We start from the raw sequence: 23,280 nt of genomic DNA on the forward strand, positions 1-23,280 counted from the left end.
CTACAAAATAGACTGTCAGGCCTAAGAGAAGAAGTTGAAGAATTCTTCCATTTAACATCAGAACCAACTTGGGAGCCCTTTTGCTCTGAAACTTGATCTGCTTAACCCAAGGCTGATTGGAAAGTACTTTAACCCTTTACCCTCCTTTCTGTTACCTCTTTGCTGTGCTATTGTTCTCTGTATATTTATATATATATTGGTTACATCTTTTCTCTGTAAATATTTTTATTGCACCCTTTTGACCTTTTAGTAATAAATCTTTCTTTCTGAAAGTATTGAACTGTTTCTATAGCTCGTTAATGCAACTTACGAATTCCTGCCTCTAAAAGAGCGCTACTGTGTTTGTTTATCCCTCTGTATAACCTGTCTGCGGTGACAGTGCTATACAGACGATTATCTCAACCATCATAGTGTTATTGCTGATATTGCCGAGTTTACTCTTTGCAAGAGAGAAGGGTTAATTGCGTAATTATCCTGACCCAGTAACAATCGCATTCAAGCTGCCGGTACATCAATTTGTGGTCCATTAGCTGGAAAATCGTTGTGCTGGGTGCAGCTGGGCATGGCATTTTTACGCACGTGACATCTCGGCTTCAGATTGGCTAGTCCTTCGGTCACGAGTTTGGTGAGAAGGTCAGGGGTCTGACACATGATCGTCACAGGGGTGTTTTAGGATCACGGCTCTCGATAACTCATCTGTATTTTCTTATTAGGAAAGTTCTGAGTAAATTGAACTTCTCCGTCCCAGACGATGTGATTCGGAAGGTCGTACAATGTTCGCCGGGAGTGGTGGAGCTGGTACTGAACACTCTGCGCCAGAAGATCGAGGAGAAGCAGAAACAGATCCAGGCCTCTGAAGACACATCAGAGGTAACATTGTTTGGGCAACACTGGTATTTAGGGGAACCTCTCATGTACTATTATCCAGGAGGGAGTATAGGGGAACCTGTCATGTACTATTACCCAGGAGGGAGTTTAGGGGAACCTGTCATGTACTATTATCCAGGAGGGAGTATAGGGGAACCTGTCATGTACTATTACCCAGGAGGGAGTTTAGGGGAACCTCTCATGTACTATTATCCAGGAGGGAGTATAGGGGAACCTGTCATGTACTATTACTCAGGAGGGAGTTTAGGGGAACCTGTCATGTACTATTATCCAGGAGGGAGTATAGGGGAACCTGTCATGTACTATTACCCAGGAGGGAGTTTAGGGGAACCTGTCATGTACTATTACCCAGGAGGGAGTTTAGGGGAACCTGTCAAGTACTATTATTCAGGAGGGAGTTTAGGGGAACCTGTCATGTACTATTATTCAGGAGGGAGTTTAGGGGAACCTGTCATGTACTATTATTCAGGAGGGAGTTTAGGGGAACCTGTCATGTACTATTACCCAGGAGGGAGTTTAGGGGAACCTGTCGTACTATTACCCAGGAGGGAGTTTAGGGGAACCTGTCATGTACTATTATCCAGGAGGGAGTATAGGGGAACCTGTCATGTACTATTACCCAGGAGGGAGTTTAGGGGAACCTGTCATGTACTATTACCCAGGAGGGAGTATAGGGGAACCTGTCATGTACTATTACCCAGGAAGGAGTTTAGGGGAACCTGTCAAGTACTATTATTCAGGAGGGAGTTTAGGGGAACCTGTCATGTACTATTATTCAGGAGGGAGTTTAGGGGAACCTGTCATGTACTATTACCCAGGAGGGAGTTTAGGGGAACCTGTCAAGTACTATTATTCAGGAGGGAGTTTAGGGGAACCTGTCATGTACTATTATTCAGGAGGGAGTTTAGGGGAACCTGTCATGTACTATTATTCAGGAGGGAGTTTAGGGGAACCTGTCATGTACTATTACCCAGGAGGGAGTTTAGGGGAACCTGTCATGTACTATTATCCAGGAGGGAGTATAGGGGAACCTGTCATGTACTATTACCCAGGAGGGAGTTTAGGGGAACCTGTCATGTACTATTACCCAGGAGGGAGTATAGGGGAACCTGTCATGTACTATTACCCAGGAAGGAGTTTAGGGGAACCTGTCAAGTACTATTATTCAGGAGGGAGTTTAGGGGAACCTGTCATGTACTATTATTCAGGAGGGAGTTTAGGGGAACCTGTCATGTACTATTATTCAGGAGGGAGTTTAGGGGAACCTGTCATGTACTATTACCCAGGAGGGAGTTTAGGGGAACCTGTCAAGTACTATTATTCAGGAGGGAGTTTAGGGGAACCTGTCATGTACTATTATTCAGGAGGGAGTTTAGGGGAACCTGTCATGTACTATTATTCAGGAGGGAGTTTAGGGGAACCTGTCATGTACTATTACCCAGGAGGGAGTTTAGGGGAACCTGTCATGTACTATTACCCAGGAGGGAGTTTAGGGGAACCTGTCATGTACTATTACTCAGGAGGGAGTGAAGGACATTGTTCAAGTGAAGTCCTTTATCATAGTGTTTTGTTTGTATTTTTCTAAGATACTGCTAGAAGGTTAGGTTGGGGACAGTTAGGTATGATCTCTCTCTCTCTCTCACAGGCTCCACTGGTGAGACATCAACTAGAATTCTTAGTTCTGCCCAATCTGGGGGGGGAGAGCGGGAGAGAGAGAGAAGAGAGAGGGAGGGAGAGAGAGAGAGAAGAGAGAAAAGAAAGAGAAGGGTAGATAAGGGAAAGATGGGAGGGATGGGAGGACAGAGAGAGAGATCAGGATTGTGAGAAGAGAGGGAAAAGGAGAGAGGGGGAGGAAGAAGGTGGGGAGAGGGATGGAGAGAGAGAAGAGAGAAAAGAAAGGGGGAGGAGAGAGAGAAGGATAGATAAGGGGAAAGATAAGAGGGATGGAATGATAGAGAGAGAGAGAACAGGATTGTGAGAAGAGAGGGCAAAGGAGAGAGGGAGGAAGAAGGTGGGGAGAGAGATGGAGAGAGAGAAGAGAGAAAAGAAGGGGGGAGGGAGAGAGGGATAGATAGGGGGGGTGAAAGAGAGAGAGAGAGAGAGAGAGAGAGAGAGAGAGAGAGAGACGGATTGTGAGAAGAGAGGGAAAAGGAGAGAGAGGGAGGAAGAAGGTGGGGAGAGATAGGGAGAAAATAGAGGGATGGAGAGATGGATGCAGAGAAAGAGAAGGGGGGAGATGGGAGTAGAGAGAGGAGGATGGGGGGGGGGAATCAGAGAGAGGGAGAAAGAAGGGGAGGATAAAGAGAGAGAGGATGGGGGAGAGACAGAGAGGGGCAGAAAGATAAAGAGGGGAGTAGAGAGAGAATAGAGGGAGAGGGATGGAGAGAGGGAAAGAGTAGGAGTGAGATAAAGAGATTGTGAGGGGGGGAAAGAAGAAGAGAGAAAGAGGGATGGGGGAGAGAGAGGATAGATAAGGGGATGGGAAGACAGAGAGAGAGAGAGAGAAGGATTGTGGAAAGGGAGGGAAAAGGGAAGAGGGGGGCGATAAAGAGAGAGAAGAGAGGGATGGAGATAGAGGCAGATGGATGTAGAGAAAGAGATGGAAGGGAGAGTTGGGGGGAGAGAGAGCAAGATTGGGCAGGAGAGAGAAAAACAGAGAGAGGGAGAAAAAAAGGGGGGGGGGAGAGGGAGAGAGGAGAGGAAAAGCGAGAGATGAGGAGAGAGATGAGGAGAGAGAGAGAGAGAGAGAGAGAGAGAGAGAGAAGGGGGAGATACAGTGATGGAGGAGAGAGAGAAAAGAAGCGAGAGAAAAGGATGTGTGAAGAGAGAAAATGACAGAGAAAGACAGAGGAGGGGGAGAGAGGGATGGGGGAAATGGAAATGGAGAAAGAGAATAGAGGGGGGGAGGGGTAGAAAAAGGAAGAGAAAAGAAAGAGGGGCACAGACTACTAAGGATCATCTCACCATAGCGGATTTAAGAGGCCAAATGAAATATCTGTATCTATCTTTCTGCATTATATTTCATGACATGATGTGTTCTTCCGCCAACACAGGAGGTGAGTCCTCGGTCTCAACCAGCCAATCACACAGAACCAGGTAACATCTGATACGTCAACCTACCTCTCCCATTTGTAATGTAAGTCTCCCTTTCCTGTTTTTCCCCATACCTCTCCCTCTTCTAGGTCAGCTGAATAGATCACATTGGTCCTCTTTGCCTTGGCAGAGCAGAGTTGTATGGGAATGCTCATGCGTTTCCTGTACTTGGTCACATGATCTGAACTCACATGGCCAATCACAGGAGATACAAGTTAAAACCGAACTCCAGACAATTTTCTCCTTTAATGTTGGAAGAACAGGGAACAGTTACATTCCCTGTCAGGTGCAGGGGCGGACTAACAACTGATCGGGCCCCCGGGCAATAGGGGATCATGGGGCCCCTGTGTCCTTGCCCACACTCAAAGCACACCCAAAAAAGCCTATACAAAGGTACCAGGGGCATCTCATGGGGCCCCCACCTGACCCCGGGCCCTCGGGCAGTGCCCGAGTGCTCGAATGATCAGTCCGCCCCTGGTCAGGTGGTTCAGGAAACAGAAATCTACATTGTGTACAACTGTTGGATTATAATGCCATAATATAACACACGCATTAAGATAATTTGGTTTACAGAAAATGACCCAAAAAACTATTTTCGTACTTTTCCTTCTGACATTTCTCTAAGAAAGATCCTTCATATGAGTGATATTTTTTCTGTGCCGGCCACACTTGCACTCACTTTGCTAAAAAAAATTCAAAGACACACAGTTTCTTGAAAAAAATGCAAATTGTTATTCTTTTATTATTCATTATTTTACTGTTACTGCTTTTCATAATCTTTATTTTTCCGCATGCCCTTAAAAGGTCAAGTCAAATTGATTGTTTACACCAGAGCTGCTGCAACCACATTGACATTGTCCAGTCTGTCCAATCATACTCTTTGATTCTGCTTTAAAAAAAAAAATAAATTGAAAACAGAAAAATGGTTAATAAAATAAAAAATATACCGGATTAAGGACTAATCACATTGAAATGTGTGTGGGCACGTTTAGACCCAGGAATAATGACTCAGCCTTATCCTATTTATTAGGTGGTATCAGCTCCGTATATTGTATTTGGAATTGACAGATGTCAGATAATTAGTTGCTTCCTCCTCCTTCTGCTGGAAGCCAGACCTTCGTACATTACATTCATAACTTCTGAAGGGAAAGTAAAACAAAAATCAATATCTGTCATCGTGACCTTAATTAGAATCCCCAGGCTTAATGACTTTCTCATTAGGATGAAGATATATGACAAACTAGGCTGCTCAAATTATGAACAGACCTATAATGCTGTAGACAGCCAGACCTTTGAGTCACTGCAGCCCTGGGAATGAAAAATTCAGTGCAAATCACACCACAAAAAACAATCACAAAGGTTATTTGGTCCCAGGGGCGGACTGACCATTTGGAAACTTGGGCACTGCCCGAGGGCCCGGGGTCAGTAGGGGGCCCCATGAGATGCCCCTGGTACCTTTTTCATAGGCTTTTTTGAGTTTGGGCAAGGACATAGGGGCCCCATGACCCCCTATTGCTCAGGGTCCCATGAGTTGTCAGTCATGGTGTGGGTCCTTGGTGTAATGTAGGTTCTGTGGACGGGGGGGTCCACAGAACCTACATTACACCAAGGACCCACACCATGACTGACAGCTCATGGGACCCACGGGGCCCCCCACTCCAGGGTGCGGGTAATAATTCCAGTCTTCCGCTAGCTGACCATTTGGAAACTCAGTCACTGCCCAAGGGCCCGGGGTCAGTAGGGGGCCCCATGAGATGCCCCTGGTACCTTTTTCATAGGCTTTTTTGAGTTTGGGCAAGGACACAGGGGCCCCATGATCCCCTATTGCCCGGGGGGGCCCCATGAGTTGTCAGTCCGCCCCTGTTTGGTCCTTCATAATTCCTGGACTCCCCGCTGCACAAGAATCCTTACAAGAGCAAACCACTTTTTTTTTTTTTGAGCTTGTGGTGTGGTGCACAACAACAAGCACCAAAATTATTATTATTATACAGGATTTATATAGCGCCTACAGTTTGCTCAGCGCTTTATATTATTGGGGGAGACAGTACACGAGACAGTACAGTAACAATACGATTCAAAACATGAGGGGATTGAGGGCCCTGCTCCTTGGAGCTTACAATCTAGGAGGGAGGGGATAGTGGTACGGGAGGAAATAGCTGTGGGGGATGGAGTGGTAGGAAGAGTGGAGGAGGTCGGCAATTAGCAGGGGGTGGGGTAGGCTTCCCTTAAGAGATGGGTTTTCAGAGTGCGCCTAAAGGTGAGCAGAGTAGGTGATAGTCTGATGGATTGGGGTAGGGAGTTCCAGAGGATGGGGGAAGCCCTGGAGAGCAAATTCCTGGACTCCCCGCTGCACAAGAATCCTTACAAGAGCAAACCTCTTTTTTTTTTTGAGCTTGTGGTGTGGTGCACAAAAACAAGCACCAAAATTATTATTATTACTATTATTATACAGGATTTATATAGCACCAACAGTTTGCTCAGTGCTTTACATTATGGGGGGAGACAGTACATGAGACAGTACAGTAACAATACAATACAATACACGAGGGGTTCGAGGGCCCTGCTCCTTGGAGCTTACAATCTAGGAGGGAGGGGCTAGTGGTACAGGAGGAAATAGCTGTGGGGGATGGAGTGATAGGAAGAGTGGAGGAGGTCGGCAATTAGCAGGGGGTGGAGTAGGCTTCCCTGAAGAGATGGGTTTTCAGGGTGCGCCTAAAGGTGAGCAGAGTAGGTGATAGTCTGATGGATTGGGGTAGGGAGTTCCAGAGGATGGGGGAAGCCCTGGAGAGCAAATTCCTGGACTCCCCGCTGCACAAGAATCCTTACAAGAGCAAACCTCTTTGTTTTTTTTTGTTTTTTGAGCTTGTGGTGTGGTGCACAAAAACAAGCACCAAAATTATTATTATTACTATTATTATACAGGATTTATATAGCGCCGACAGTTTGCTCAGTGCTTTACATTATGGGGGGAGACAGTACACGAGACAGTACAGTAACAATACAATACAATACACGAGGGGTTCGAGGGCCCTGCTCCTTGGAGCTTACAATCTAGGAGGGAGGGGCTAGTGGTACAGGAGGAAATAGCTGTGGGGGATGGAGTGATAGGAAGAGTGGAGGAGGTCGGCAATTAGCAGGGGGTGGAGTAGGCTTCCCTGAAGAGATGGGTTTTCAGGGTGCGCCTAAAGGTGAGCAGAGTAGGTGATAGTCTGATGGATTGGGGTGGGGAGTTCCAGAGGATGGGGGAAGCCCTGGAGAAGTCCTGGAGACGAGCATGGGAGGATGAGACCAGGGAGCTAGAGAGTAGGAGGTCTTGTAAGGAGCGGAGTGTGCGTTTTGGGTGGTATTTGGAGACAAGATCAGTGATGTAGTTTGGGGCAGTATTATGAACAGCTTTATACGTCAGTGTTAGCGTTTTGAATTTTATCCATTGGGCAATCGGAAGCCAGTGGAGGGTTTGGCAGAGAGGGGTGGCAGATATGGAGTGTTAGTAAGGCGGATGAGTCTGGCCACAGCATTCAGGATAGACTGAAGCGGGGATAGCCTGCGGTGAGGTAAACCGATGAGGAGGGAGTTACAATAGCAAGTCGTGATATGATAAGGGAGTGAGTGAGTTGCTTAGTGGTTTCCGGGGTAAGGAATGGACGTATTTTGGAGATGTTGCGGAGGTGAAGTCTACATGAGTTTGTCAGCGATTGGACCTGGGGCTGGAAGGACAGATTGGAGTCTAGGATTACACCTAGTACTCTGGCTTGAGGGGTGGGACTGATGGTGGTGTTGATGGTCTTGATGGAGAAGTCGGGGGGGGGGGGGGCACGGGCAGGGGGGAATACTAGGAGCTCAGTTTTGGAAAGATTTAGTTTGAGGAAGTGGAGTGACATCCAATCCGATATGTCGCTCAGTAGGTGATACAGGTGGAGACTGAAGGGGTGAGGTGAGGGGTAGAGAGATAGATTTGTGTGTCGTCGGCATAGAGATGGTGGTTGAAGCCATTGGAATGTATCAATTGGCCAAGGGAGGAGGTGTAGATGGAGAAGAGAAGGGGCCCAAGGACAGAACCTTGAGGGACCCCAACAGAGAGGGGGAGTGAAGAGGAGGTGGCAGCGTTATAGGTAACACTGAAGGAGCGCTGTGATAGATAGGAAGAGAGCCAGGAGAGAGCGGAGTCTCTGAGGCCAAGAGAGTGTAGTTTTTTGAGGAGGAGGGGGAACCAAATGAACCAAAAAAGTGCAATAGGGTGTGTCATATGGTCCCTTCCCAATGAGGACCCTTCCCTGACTCCCTGGGTTGCAAGATCCCTGGAGGAAGTGTAGTGCAATGGTAGAGAACAAAAACAGAACGCACCAACCTTGCGCATTACCTCAGTAGGCAATAAATGTATTAATAAAGAGATATACTCACAAGAGTAGCAATATAAAAGGCATTTAACATCCAAGTACGAAACACTGGGTTAGGAGACACGTGCGAATGGGGGGTCTCTTCTTCCTCAGAGCTCTGAGGGTCAACTGACGCACTTCGAAGGGGGGGGGTCCCTTCTTCCTGCTTTAAACTTCTCCACAACTTTATCCCTGACCTGTCTGTTGTGTTCATTGGACTTCATGATGCTGTTGGTTCACTAATGTTCTTTAACCTCTTCACGCCGGCCGCACACAAATGTGCAGCCTCCCGGCGTCTAGGCCTAGACGCAGAGCGGCCGCACATTTGCGTTCTATTAAAAAAAAACATATGTGCTGAGAGCGCGCGCCCTGCGCGCTCCCAACACACATTTCCGGTGCTCACAGAAAAGTCCCGGTCTCCTCTTTCGATCGGGACCTTTCCCGATCATGTGACCGCCGTGACGACGTGTCACGGCGGTCACATGATCCCTAAACCCCGCCCGTCCCGCCTCCCGGCTTCTGAAACTCTTAAAGGGCCAGGAGGCGCCGGCGTGAAGGGGTTAACAAACCTCTAAGGGCTCCACAGAACAGCTGTATTTATACTGAGATTAAACTACACACAAGGTGGACTCTGTTTACTAATTACCACTAGATAAATCCACTAGATTTTAGTTAGGGGTATCGGAATAAAGGGGGCCGAATAGAAATGCACGCCACACTTTTCAGAAAATTTGTACAAAATGTTGCCAACCCTTTATGATTTTCCTTCCACTTCACAATTATGTGCCACTTTGTGTTGGTCTATCACCTAAAATCCCAATAAAATACATTTATGTTTTTGGTTGTAACATGACAAAATGTGAAAAATTTCAAGCGGTATGAATATTTTTCAAGGCACTGTAGGTTAGGAGCTGTCCTGAACAGAGTCTCTCCAAGGTAGGAGAGGAAGGAACCTAAGGACCACATATATTCCCCAAAGATTTCAGGTTAGGCCCAAAAACCTACACCCTACCATCCTGAGTAGAAAAGACTCAAACAAATTAGTACATGATATACCGATGTGCAAAACAATGGCTAGACATTGCAGTCTGGTAACAAAAATTGCCCCAGTTTTGGCTAAGAGGCTTAACCCATTAGGTTCAATGCAGAAAAATAGCTTTTTCTCACACTGGGGTCCCAAACCTGTAGTGATACTTAAAGCACTTCTCGATTGCCAGTCCCAGGGTCCACTGACACCATGGGCTCTCTGCCCTGCTAGCTCCTGGCCAGACAAGTGCATCTCCATTCCTATCAGGTTTTAGCACTTAGGGAGGGTCTGCTTACAACTGGGGACAAGCCTGGTGCACAAGGTTAGATTCAACCCGGGAGGAAAGGATCCTTGTCACAGTACCCACCTTACTACTAACCAGCACCCAAATCAACACTCCCCCCCCATCTTAAAGAGACGCCAGCATTCTGTTCTTCAAATCTGATTAGAACAGACACTACACATGATCTTGGTAAAAAGGCAAAGTAATCTTGTCCACTTGGCCAAAACCAGTAAACCTCTACTCCTTAGGGACCAGCCAAAGCCAGTCTACGGAGCGGTGAGTGTTCTCCAAAAGAGAGATTCCCCATGGGGACAGGAAAAAAAACAGAGGGCCACAAAGGGCCACAGACACTCCTTTTGACTTCAGGTCAAGATCTAAAGAAGATGCATAGAGTTAATATTAAAGATGCATAGATTTTTGAAAGTAAAGCAAGAGGTTAGGTTTTTGGAAGTAGATTTAGTTTTATTGGGTAAATAACACTTGAAGGTTAAGGGTAAAACCTAATTCAAGATAAGGATTGTGGTTGGTTACGTTTTGGGGGCAGAGGCGGACTGACCATTTGGAAACTCGGGCACTGCTCGAGGGCTCGGGGTTAGTAGGGGGCCCCATGAGATGCCCCTGATACCTTTTTCATGGGTTTTTTTGAGTTTGGGCAGGAACACAGGGGCCCCATGATCCCCTATTGCCAGGGGGCCCCATGAGTTGTCAGTCCGCCCCTCTATGGGTGTTAAGCTGGCCACACATTATGCAATTTACTTGTTCAATTTCCTTTAGATTTACCTTCAACTATGTAGTGAAAGGGCCTGTCTGCATACAAATTGAAAGTGTTTAGGTTTGAACTCATATTGTATGGTTTTGTTAAATGTAAAAGAAAATTGTATAATGTTTGGCCAGCTTTAGTCTCAGTTTAAGCATTAGGATTCAGATTTAGTGTAGGGGTTCAGATTAAGTGTTAGGGGGTAGTTATGTTCCAGGGGTTTCTATCATGGATAAGGGTTTAGGGTATGTTTTATGCTTTGGGTGACGGAGGGTTTTGTGTGGGGGTCAGCCCCAGACCAGATTTGCTGCAAACCAAACATCATGTTACTCTAAAGCAGAGGAGTGAATGTAGATGAGGGCTGTAGGTAAGTGTCCCAGCTCAGCAGGAGACCTACTGCATAAGTTTGCTGGCCAAGGGAGGCTAGGCGCTGTGGAATTCTGTCCTGAGTTTTTTTATTAATAAAGTTTATTTTAATTTTAATTGGGCGGCACAGTGGCTTAGTGGTTAGCACTTCTGCCTTCCAGTAATTGGGTCAGGGGTTCGATTCCCGACCATGGCGCCTCCTGCATGGAGTTTGCATGTGTTCGCGTGGGTTTCCTCTAGGTACTCTGGTTTCCTCCCACATTCCAAAGACATGCTGGTAGGTTAATTATCTCCTGTTTAAAAATTGTCCTAGTTTCATCCCTGGCCATGCGAGTTCTCCTGCATGGTGGGGTTGGGGAAAGACCTGGCAACCTACCCTGTAAAAATAATTGCTAAGAGAATACATGGAAAAAGTCGCTTACGAGTGACGGTCCATGCAATCGCCAAGGGTCGGAAATGACTGGATGGATAGATAGATTTTAATTAACCTCTCTCTGTCTCAGGTTACTCTACAAAGCAGAAGAGTAATGGTATGGAGAGCCCCCGAGCAGCTCCAAAGGGTGAACATGGCAGGTGAGTGTTAAAGGTGAACAAAATCAGGTCCAACTTGGACTGGGCCAATTGCTGGGTGAAATGTTACTTTTCCATATTTTATGTAAGTAGTTTTGAGTTGTCTCCAGAACAATAAAAGAGGGGAAATTTCCCAATGGGGACCCCGGTGACACGCTGGGATTGCCTCACTTTGGAGAGATTTCCTCTCATTTCCTGTTTTAGCTATGGGACAGGAAGTGAAAAGAAATCACCCCAAGGGGACACTTACGGCATTTAACATTGACTCTTCTTTAATCTATCCAAAATGAAAAAAGAATGGATTTGCCTTTAGTTACATTTCAAAATACCAGTTAATGACAACCTCCACGCACTTCTGTTTGTAAACAGAGTATCTTGGCATTCCATTAATCTATTTGAGTCCCTCATCCTAGATGAAGGCCTGATTTAAATGTTGACAGGAATTCCAATACACTGAAAAAAATGCATGAGGGTCCACCCTCCCCAATTAATACCAAGTCCGTCAGGTCTGGTTTGATTTTTAAGGGGGGCTCCACACAAAAAAAAAAGGTGTGAGGTCCCCTCCAAATTGTATTCCAGACCATGGGGTCTGCTGTGGATTTTAGGGGGAACCCCATGCTGCATGCTCAGATAGGGATCCGGTGTGGATTTCTGGAAGGGGAATTTAAGCCAAAAGGGTCTGGTACAGAATTTGAGGGGGAATCTCGCATCATTGTTTTTTTTAAGGGTTCTCTTGCATTATGAGGGGAACCCCACATTTTTTTAGTTATTCAGTTTCATATACACGGCCAGGGATTCCAGGCCAGTAAATACATAGGGCCAGGTGACATCATTGGTTGCTAAAGATGCCATTGACAACCACTGACAGAAGGAGGTTGTCATATATACAGTAGTAATGGGAGAAAAGCCTGCTACTATATATGATGTTTGGCTCCCACTGAATGGGCTAAAATGTGACATTCAGATGAATTCCCAAATAACCTATGTTCGGTCCAAACTTGTGTTTGGACCAAAGACCTGCAAACAGAGGAGAGGGAGGTGAGATTTTTCAGGAGCTGCATACAGAGAAGAGGGGTGAGATTCCCCAAGACCTGCATACAGAGTAGAGGGGTGAGAGCTCCCAAGACCTGCATACAGAGGAGAGGGGTGAGAGCTCCCAAGACCTGCATACAGAGGAGAGGGGTGACGGCTCCCAAGACCTGCATAGAGAGGAGATGAGTGAGAGCTCCCAAGACCTGCATACAGAGGAGAAGAGTGAGAGCTCCCATGGCCTGCATACAGAGGAGAGGGGTGAGAGCTCCCAAGCCCTGCATACAGAGGAGAGGAGTGAAGGCTCCCAAGACCTGCATAGAGAGGAGAGGAGTGAGAGCTCCCAAGACCTGCATACAGAGGAGAGGAGTGAAGGCTCCCAAGACCTGCATACAGAGGAGAGGGGTGAGGGGTCCTAGAAACTGCACACAGAGGAGAGGGGTGAGAGGTCCTGAGACCTGCACAAAGAGAAGAGGGGTGAGAGGTCCCAAGACCTGCATACAGAGGAGAGAAGTGAAGCTCCCAAGACCTGCATACAGAGGAGAGAAGTGAAGCTCCCAAGACCTGCATACAGAGGAGAGAAGTGAAGCTCCCAAGACCTGCTTACAGAGGAGAGGGGTGAGGGTCCTAGAAACTGCACACAGAGGAGAGGGGTGAGAGCTCCCAAGACCTACATAAAGATGAGAGGGGTGAGAGGTCCCAAGACCTGTATAAAGAGGAGAGGGGTGAGAGGTCCCAAGACCTGTATAAAGAGGAGAGGGGTGAGAGGTCCCAAGACCTGCATAAAGAGGCGAGGGGGTGAGAGGTACCAATACGTGCAAAAAGAGAAGAGGGGTGAGAAATCCCAAGACCTGCATATAGAGGAGAGGGGTGAGAGGTCACAAGGCCTGCATACAGAGGAGAGGGGTGAGAGGTCACAAGGCCTGCATACAGAGGACAGCGTTGAGAGGTCACAAGGCCTGCATAAAGAGGAGAGCGGTGAGAGGTCCCAAGACCTGCATAAAGAGGAGATGGGTGAGAGGTCACAAGACCTGCATAAAGAGGAGATGGGTGAGAGGTCACAAGACCTGCATAAAGAGGCGAGGCAGTGAGAGGTCACAAGGCCTGCATACAGAGGAGAGGGGTGAGAGATCACAAGGCCTGCAAACATAGTGGAGATGGGTAAGAGGTCCCTAGACCTACATAAAGAGAAGATGGGTGAGGGGTTTCAGGAGCAGCATACAGAGGAAAGGGATGAGAGGATCCAAAGCCTAAATTCAGAGGAAAAGGATGAGAGGTCCCAAGACCTGCACACAGAGGAGAAGTTGGATTTAACTGGTTTCACGCAGTCTGAGGTGAACTCTGTATGTGTGCAAGAATCCACAAACTCACATATAGAACGTTGACTAGAATGGACAGAATAGGATGTTGAGAATAGCTTCTATAGGATGTTACTCATCTTGCTATTACCCCACCCATTCAAGTAATACAACAGCCTTCCCAATTCATATTTCCACCCTTTGTTTCCACCCTGTGTTCCCAGCAAGCAGCATCAGGGATACGCTCAGGCAGCCAACGCTGATGCCAGTCTCCGCATACAGCTGGCAGAAAAGGAGCAAGCACTACTGGAAGCCCAGGAAAACATCCAGGTAAGAACAATTCCCAGCATTCTCCGTGCCTTGTTTTGTATCACAAATTTTGCAAAAAATGCAAAAGCGGGACCTCCCTACAGACTGCAGACTGATATGGTAAAACTAGTCCTGAGTGACACAGAAGAGGAACACACTCCCCACCTACCAGAGAAAGGACCATATCAAAATGGTTCTAAAGCCGATAGCGCTGATCACTGTATTCTGATGGTCTACCCACCATTTGAACACAATAGCTCAGTGAGAGTGATTCCCCCATCCACATTGAATGTATGGATGGGGGAATTGGGTCAGTTTTTTGTTCATCCCTGGTCTTAAGAGGGCTGCATAGTCTTCACCACCCAATCCAGGTTGTATAGCGGGAGATCTCAGTCTATTTAGTTCCTCTGGAGTCCCTTAGCACTATGTTATCCAGCTACTATTCTTTTATGTCTTTTCTGTTCTTGCATGACTGTGCCCCTGTGCACAAAGCCAGCTCCATAAAGACATGGTTTGACCTGTTTGGTGTGAAGGAACTTGAATGGTCAGCACAGAGCCCTGACCTCAACCCTACGGAAAACCTTTGGGATGAGTTGGAATGCAGACTTTGATCTAAATCTCCTCCTCCAACATCAGTACCTGACCTCACAAATGGGCACTGTCAAGGGGCGCCCGGCTCCCACTTCTCCACAAACCTACATGCGGGGAGTTATGTATTCTGAGCCCAACACCTCACATACAGTTGCTGCCTCTCCTCACCCGTGTCTGACCCCCTGCTGGGGATAGCATGTAGATTTTCTCCTAATGGCTGCAGACTGCCTCCCTCCAGGTTCCAGAGCTCTGGTTGGCATGACTCACTGTCTTTCCGTTGCTATGTCCCATCAGAGACAAGGAGCTCACCCCTAACCATGCTCCTGATGTGGCTGCACAGTAGGGGGCAGAGCATGTTGCCAGGGCAATCTAATGCTAAGCAGGATCACGACCTGACTGAAGTATAATTATCAGAGCCAGGGGACATGTGTCAGAATTCTTCTCCCTTGCGATTGGGCTTCTTGTGTAGACCTGAAGCTGCAGCGAGGCCACCCATGCTCTGTTCCTTTTTCCCAGAACCAGCACCCTGACTGTGAGAAATCTCTTTGGTCAGGGACCTGGACTTACCCCTTTGGGTGGCTGCCTACCACCCTGTAATTTTGCTCCCTGACTCTGTTGCTGTACCCAGGTTGCCTCTCTTTGGGTCTACTTTTGTAACCTCCCTACCTGTTGAATGGTGCAATAAAGACATTTTTGCACCAAGGGTCCTCCATCACAGACACACACTGCAAAATCTTGTAGAAAACCTTCCCAGAGTAGTGGAGGCTGTTAAAGTCACAAAGAGGAGACCAACCCTATATTAATGTCCATGGTTTTGGAATGTGATGTCTAACAAGCCCACATAGGTGTGATGATCAGAGGTTCGCAAACATTTGGGAATACGGTGTACTTTGCAAACTGAGTTCCTAAAATTTCATCTTTATAACTAAAAGCCAGGTCCTTGTATGAGTGGATGATGGACTGAGCTTTGTAGTAGCAACTTGAGGATATAAATCTTCTTCTTAGAGATCTTAGCAGAGGCCTTTCACTAAATAGACTGAGCTCTTCAGGACACCAGACACCCGAGGGATGGCAAACAGCACAAAGTCCCTTTCGCCATTCTGTACTCACTATGTCCTTAAGTAGTTGGTTGCCTCCTTCCAATATCTTCCAGGGACTTTCTTCCAGTGATACCAAACTAGATCTCCAGACAAAAGCCCCTCTTTCAACTAAAGCAACTTTCAGCACCCTAGGCCCTCCCGCTAGCCCAGCTGAGGTATCTATGAACTACAGGCCCTTGGCAAAAGTACCTAGAGGGCAAGCAGCGCCCTTGGATGTGATCTCCTCTTCAGGCACAAGACACTTCTGTTCCAGGTTTTAGAGTATTTATTCACACTCCCAGCCACCATCTGGGTAACTTACACCAGGGATTGGCCAGGGCTGCATAAATATTCAGCTGCCAATTTGACTTTCACAGCCCTTTATCTTCTAGAACATTTCCAGCCAGACAGGGAGGAAACAGCCCTGCAGCCAGTGCAACACAGAGCAAACCTAACTAATCACATGCAGCCACAATGATTACAGTGAGCCAGGAACTAAATTTGCCTAATGTAGCACCTATCTAGGAGGGTGCTACATTTGTATCGTCCCCCAACATGCACCCCTGGCAATAAACCACCTAGTAGTTGGCCAGGGAGACATAAATATTTGTAACTTTTGTAACTTAGGATATTGGATCCTCTTACACTCTTGCCAGTGACACCCCCCAACAGCAGGCAAAAGCAAAAATAACACGGTGCTTAGGGAAAACCTTCAGCAATTAGAACAATCACTTACCCCTGGTTGACGTATATGCGGCCATGCGCAGGCACAAGAGCCCATTCATTTGAATGGACTCCCGTGCCCCGTGACACACAGGGAAGAAGTCCCTGCACGTCTTTTGAAACCACAGCCCACACGGGAACCTCGGTTCTCAGTACGGTTGTGATTTCCAATGCAGGCGGCGTGACATTAGAATTAATGGCACCTGCCCGCTGGTCCGCATTCTTCTGTGCGGGTGGTGCAGCTGCACAGATTTTTGTGCAGATCCGCAGCGGCACCACCCACACACATGTGAACCTAGGGTTAGTGCATACAGAGGAGAGGAGTGAAGCTCCCAAGACCTGCATACAGAGGAGAGAAGTGAAGCTCCCAAAACCTGCATACAGAGGAGAGGGGTGAGGGTCCTAGAAACTGCACATAGAGGAGAAGGGTGAGAGCTCCCAAGACCTGCAGAAAGAGAAGAGGGGTGAGAGGTCCCAAGACCTGCATACAGAGGAGAGAAGTGAAGCTTCCAAGACCTGCATACAGAGAAGAGGGGTGAGAGGTCCCAAGACCTGCATACAGAGGAGAGAAGTGAAGCTCCCAAGACCTGCATACAGAGGAGAGTGGTGAGAGCTCCCAAGACCTGCATACAGAGGAGAGAAGTGAAGCTCCCAAGACCTGCATACAGAGGAGAGGGGTGAGGATCCTAGAAACTGCACACAGAGGAGAAGGGTGAGAGCTCCCAAGACCTACATAAAGAGGAGAGGGGTGAGAGGTCACAAGACCTGCATACAGATGAGAGCGGTGAGAGGTCACAAGGCCTGCATACAGAGGAGAGCGGTGAGAGGTCCCAAGACCTGCATAAAGAGGAGAGGGGTGAGAGGTCCCAAGACCTGCATAGAGAGGAGAGGGGTGAGAGGTCCCAAGACCTGCATAAAGAGGTGAGGGGGTGAGAGGTCCCAATACCTGCAGTTAGTGCTCAGGCATGACTACTGCCATGCAGCACTAATTTCATATTGTGGACACTACTGCTTAAGGTAGGGCCCCCCACACAATAATGTTGGAGGGAGTTGAATGAATGAGTGGTTATAGGCTACCCCATCACAGATTGCTTGTTGGCTGAATAATTAAACTGGGTAATTTTTCAGATTTTGCAGGCAAAGCTACGGCGGTTGGAGCAGCTTGTCCACCTGAAGAACGTCCGGATCGATGACCTAACCCGACGAATGCAAGAGGCTGGGAAGAAATGATACTTCACATGTATGACAAGCGATAGCCGCATTCTCAGTACCATGCTTCTGGCATTTTCTATCTTATATTTTTATTTTATTTGCAATTTAATTGTTTTTCTTACACAAATGGTCCTGAGATGTAAAGTGTGTGTAAATATGCTATTTAATTAAATATCAACCTTTCTAAATTAATGATCATAGCCATTAAACACAAAAAGTGTGAAGGTAAACTCCAGGCAGAACTGAAGTAACCTTTAATGTACCTAATGAACTTGGTTTTGTTTTCCATCCACGTCTTGCTATTTTGTATTCAGAGCCCCCAACTAGAAAAATCTAGGACTGGGGGGCAGGAGGGGCAGCTGCCCTGGGCGCAGTATCTTTATGTGTTTGGAGGACCACAAGGCAGCAGCCTGTAGAATACATTCAATGGAGATGAGTGCCTTCCCTCACCTCTTCTGGGGGACTCCCTACCTGATAGGGAAAGCCTAAGCAAACAAGCAGTGATGTCTCCGATGGTGAGAGCGATTGCCTGCACCAGTGGTGTAATTGGGGGGGTGCAGTCTGCTTTGGGTACCAGCACTCTGAGTGTGTCAACCAGCCTCCTGCCTTTTGTTTTTGCTGCACCCTCTAATGGACAGGCAGAAGAGGCACTGTAGTGCTAGTATTATTGATCCCAGGTGTAGAAGATGACGGCGGGTGCCCACATTAGAGGAAGGGGGTACAGTTTGGCATCTTCACCTTGAGCACTAGATGACCTTGTCTTGGCACTGGTTGGACCACACACTGTGACTTGGTCAACCAATCTCTCCTCCCTTTTACCCTATCTCTAGATTCTAGATTCCAAAAGGGACATATTTACAAATGATCCAGACTTAGATTCACTGATTACCTAATTCATAATGAACAATAGCTGTTGCTGACCTCTCACCCATTTCCTCTCTATGCAGGTCATGGGACCTCTCACCCCCTCTCTTCTCTATGCAGGTCTTGGGACCTCTCACCCCCTCTCCTCTCTATGCAGGTCTTGGGACCTCTCACCCCACTCCTCTCTATGCAGGTCTTGGGACCTCTCACCCCCTCTCCTCTCTATGCAGGTCTTGGGACCTCTCACCCCCTCTCCTCTCTATGCAGGTCTTGGGACCTCTCACCCCCTCTCCTCTCTATGCAGGTCTTGGGAGCTCTCACTCCTCTCCTCTCTATGCAGGTCTTGGGACCTCTCACCCCTCTCCTCTTTATGCATGTCTAGGGACCTCTCACCCCTCTCCTCTCTATGCAGGTCTTGGGACCTCTCACCCCTCTCCTCTTTATGCATGTCTTGGGACCTCTCACCCCTCTCCTCTCTATGCAGGCCTTGGGACCTCTCACCCCCTCTCCTCTTTATGCAGGTCTTGGAACCTCTCACCCCTCTCCTCTGCATGCAGGTCTTGGGACCTCTCACCCCTCTCTTCTTTATGCATGTCTTGGGACCTCTCACCCCTCTCCTCTCTATGCAGGTCTTGGGACCTCTCACCCCCTCTCCTCTGTATGCAGGTCTTGGGAGCTCTCACTCCTCTCCTCTCTATGCAGGTCTTGGGACCTCTCACCCCCTCTCCTCTTTATGCAGGTCTTGGAACCTCTCACCCATCTCCTCTCTATGCAGGTCTTGGGACCTCTCACCCCTCTCCTCTCTATGCAGGTCTTGGGACCTCTCACCCCTCTCCTCTTTATGCAGGTCTTGGGACCTCTCACCCCTCTCATCTGTATGCAGGTCTTGGGACTTTTCAACCCTCTCCTCTTTATGCAGGTCTTGGGACCTCTCACCCCTCTCCAATTTATGCAGGTCTTGGGACCTCTCACCCCTCTCCTCTGTATGCAGGTCTTGGAACCTTTCACCCCTCTCCTCTTTATGCAGGTCTTGGGACCTCTCACCCCTCTCTTCTGGAATATTCACTAATTTCTACAAGATCTTCCAATCTGAGTGGTAGAAATAGTGGTAAATACTTCTATATTTAACAATCACCGTACTGGTAAAGCGTTGAATTTCACAAGGTCGACATTCTAAAAATCAATTCTCCGATCTGACAATTCAGGTTCCCCATGGAGTCCCATCTTGCATTCACTGTATACTGAGCGCACATTCACCCACAGATCCGCTGAAGGTCGGTTCATTTGGCTTCACCACCTGCAACATTCACTGGGAGGCGATTGTATCTGGATTGGCCGAATTGTATAAACATGTCCCATATATGAGCGCTAATTTTCTCAATCCCAGAGGTACAGTAAACTATAATTTTCTGCAATCTCAGGCTAAAATGCCTTCATGTATTGCTTGTACAGTATGTATTGGATGTACAGTATATCAGCATGTTAATTCAGACATCATTTGGGTAATAAATATTTATTTGAGTGTTTTTCTTAATATTTTTGTTGCAGAAAATATTTATTTCCTGTTGTTTCCGATCCACTTTATGTAGAAACCCATACAAAGTTTGTAGAGTCTTTTATTGGACTGAATTTCACTGCTGATTGCATTAAAGTGGAAGAAAAGCCTAGTAATAACTATTCTTAAAAAAAAAAAAAAAAAAAAATCTCTCCCCTTTCTTCCTACCTATCCTGCATATCTGTGTACTTACCTATTTTTAAACCACTATGGTCTGGTCACATGATCTTGCAGCTCCAGCGCCCCTGTGTCAGTGAGCAGTGAGCAGCTGCTGCAGGGGAGAAGAGAGAGTGCTGAGAATGGCTTGGCCTTGGGAGCCTATGGGTGAAATTTCAACTCCCAGAATTCACAGCTGTTGTTGAGCGCTTCCTTATACAGAGAAGCCAGGACTGCAGGATCATGTGACTGAACCAGCTTAGAAAAGGTAGGTACCCAATGGAGAAAACTATAGTCGTTAGGAGCAGGGGTGGACTGACAACTCATGGGGCCCCCGGGCAACAGGGGATCATGGGGCCCCTGTCTCCTCACCCACACTCAAACCACACCCAAAAAAGCCTATGAAAAGGTACCAGGGGCATCTCATGGGGCCCCCTACTGACCCCGGGCCCAGTGCCCGAGTCTCCAAATGGTCAGTCCGCCCCTGGTTAGGAGTATGGGAACAAAATAAGGGATAAAGGACTGGATCATTGAATAGTTAGCGGTATTGAAGCTAAATAAAGAGACGGGATCTCTGAATAGGGGTATGGGAACCAAATGAATGAGTAAGAGACTGGATCTCTGCAGAGTTAGGAATATAGAACTGGACCTCTATAAGGTAAGGGGTGTGGGAACTAAATGAAAACATGAAACATGATATCTGTAGAGCTAAGGGTAATGGAACCAAAGGAAGGCATATGGGACTCTCTGTAGAGTTGGGGTTATAGGAACTAGATGACGGGGTATGGGACAGGATCCCTGAATAGTTAGGGGTATGAGAAGCAAATGAAGAGGTACGAGATTGGATCTTTGTGAACATAGGGGAAACTAAATGAAGGGGTGTGGGACTGGATCTCTGAATAGACAGGAGTAACACTGTTTATAAACATTGATCAGAAAGGAGATGGAGAGATATAAAGTAACATTGTTTGTTTATAAACATTGATCAGATGGAAGATAAAGAGATTCAAAGTAACATTGTTTATAAACATTGATCAGATGAGAGATAGAGAGATACAAAGTAACATTGTTTATAAACATTGATCAGACGGGAGATAGAGAGATATAAAGTAACGTTTATAAATATTTATCAGACTGGAGATAGATAGATAGATAGATAGATAGATAGATAGATAGATAGATAGATAGATAGATAGATAGATAGATACAAAGTAACATTGTATATAAACATTGATCAGATGGGAGATCGAGAGATAAAAAGTAACATTGTTTATAAACATTGATCAGACGGGAGATAGAAAGATACAAAGCAACGTTTCTAAATATTTATCAGGCTGGAGATAGAGAGATACAAAGTAACGTTGTTTATAAACATTTATCAGACTAGAGATAGATACTGTACAAAGTAACACTGTTACTTTTGTATCTACTGTGTTTCATTCCTCTGTAGATCAAAGGGATGAACATATAAAGTCAGTTAAATTAACTATTTAAAGTTATAAACAAGTTTTTTTTTAATTAAAATTTGTTCCTATTTATCTCCCATATTAACCCTTTGTTACTATCAGCCCTAATTTACTCCAACATATGCTGTCTGGTTGTCTGCAGGAATCTGTGTGTGACCTGTAATCATTGCATTTACTGTATCAAATCACCCAGACAGCACCCGGCGGGGCTCCTCTTTGTACACAGCGACTAATTGCTGCATTTGACACTGGGATCTCCGGCTCTCAGTGGGGCTCCCACGGGAGCCCAGCGGGAGCTCATGAAACATACAAGGACGTACAGAGCATTACATTAATAAAACTGCCATCTGGAACCATTATTATCACTAATGACTTAGAGCCTTTTTTCGGGTGCAGGAATCTTTTACGCCTGCTTCTTAGCGGTAAGAAAGACTCCATCCATTTTATTCTGGTTTGAGGTGGAGTCCAATTGGCTGAATCCCTCTGCTGATTTTGTATATGTCTTCACTCTGTTTTGAGCACTGTGCTTAGCAAAAACATGTCAAAATGTCTTTTTTTTTTTTTTTTACATTTTTCCCTTATTTTGTGTGAATGAGTACCCCAAACTCAAATTTCAGGGCCCTATTACTCTTAAAAGGGGGGTTTCAGATTCCTATAGGCCTCCTGCCTGCAGACCCCCCACAACCATCATCAGGGTTGTAAGGAAGAGACTCTTGTCTTCATCAACATGGGGACAAGATGCTCTACCAGAGGGGTCCCCCCTTAGAAAAATGCATATTTTACAATTGAAAGAGTGAGTCCCATTGTAATGATGCTAAGGAGACCCAATATGAGCGTATTATGGGGTTACTCATCTTAACCATGCATAGGAATGCTGCTGGAAGGTGGAGCCAGTCATTGTGTCTACTGCTTCTCCTGCCCACTAACATCTTTACATCTAGATGGACACACGGAGTCTGGGATTTTACATACACAGTAATGCTGTTCATGGATCCTTCCAAACTCCATCCACAAGAGGACCCCTGTGTTGGGATTGACACCCCTGACAGGCGATGTGGGCTCATCCAAGTCATAGAGTCTATTATGAAGTTTTTGCTTGGTCTTCACCATAACACCGTGCAATGAGAAATGGGCTTTTGACCCTAGTGTTCCCTAAGCTACCTTGCTGCAAGGTTGTGGCCCTTGGGATCACCCCACCAAGGAGTTGGAGACACAGTGTGACTACGCTTTGGAAATGGTGCAATGTAGCAGAAGGTCAGAACCTGAGCAAAGGTTGAGCAGGCAAGAGAGTAGCTGGAGTCCAGGCAGAAGTCGAGGTAAACAACAGGCAAAATAGTAGTTGAAGGCTGAGGCAGACAGCAGGCCAGAGAGTAGTTGGATTCCAGACAGGGTTCAAGGCAGTCAGCAGGCCAAACAGTAGTTTAAGTCCAGACAGAGGTCAAGGCACGCAGCAGGCCAGAATGTAATTGAAGTCCAGACAGAGGTTGAGGCAGACAGCAGACATGAGAGTAGTTGCAGGTCCAGGATGAGGCAGGCAGCAGACAAGAGAGTAGCTGCAGGTCCAGATTGAGGTTGAGGCAGGCAGCAGACAAGAGAGTAGTTGCAGGTCCAGATTGAGGTTGAGGCAGGCAGCAGACA

At 46.8% G+C, this 23,280-nt stretch overlaps 1 protein-coding gene across 1 annotated transcript in view; it reads left to right on the forward strand.

Annotated features, from left to right (window-relative positions):
- SPEF1 (sperm flagellar and cilia associated 1) overlaps nt 1-19,999 on the forward strand; it is a 33,191-nt gene extending 13,192 nt beyond the window's left edge. The window contains exons 3-7 of the mRNA XM_089662203.1: nt 714-870; nt 3,942-3,984; nt 11,294-11,363; nt 13,912-14,017; nt 17,518-19,999. Coding sequence (XP_089518329.1) covers nt 714-870; nt 3,942-3,984; nt 11,294-11,363; nt 13,912-14,017; nt 17,518-17,619 — 478 coding nt within the window. The 3' untranslated portion in view covers nt 17,620-19,999. The remainder of the gene's footprint in view (nt 1-713; nt 871-3,941; nt 3,985-11,293; nt 11,364-13,911; nt 14,018-17,517) is intronic.
- The last annotated feature ends 3,281 nt before the right edge of the window (nt 20,000-23,280 follow it).

Source organism: Staurois parvus, unplaced genomic scaffold (genome assembly GCF_062004578.1).
Source record: "Staurois parvus isolate SC_StPar_1 unplaced genomic scaffold, SC_StPar_1.0 ptg001437l, whole genome shotgun sequence".
NCBI classification, from domain to species: Eukaryota; Metazoa; Chordata; class Amphibia; order Anura; family Ranidae; genus Staurois; species Staurois parvus.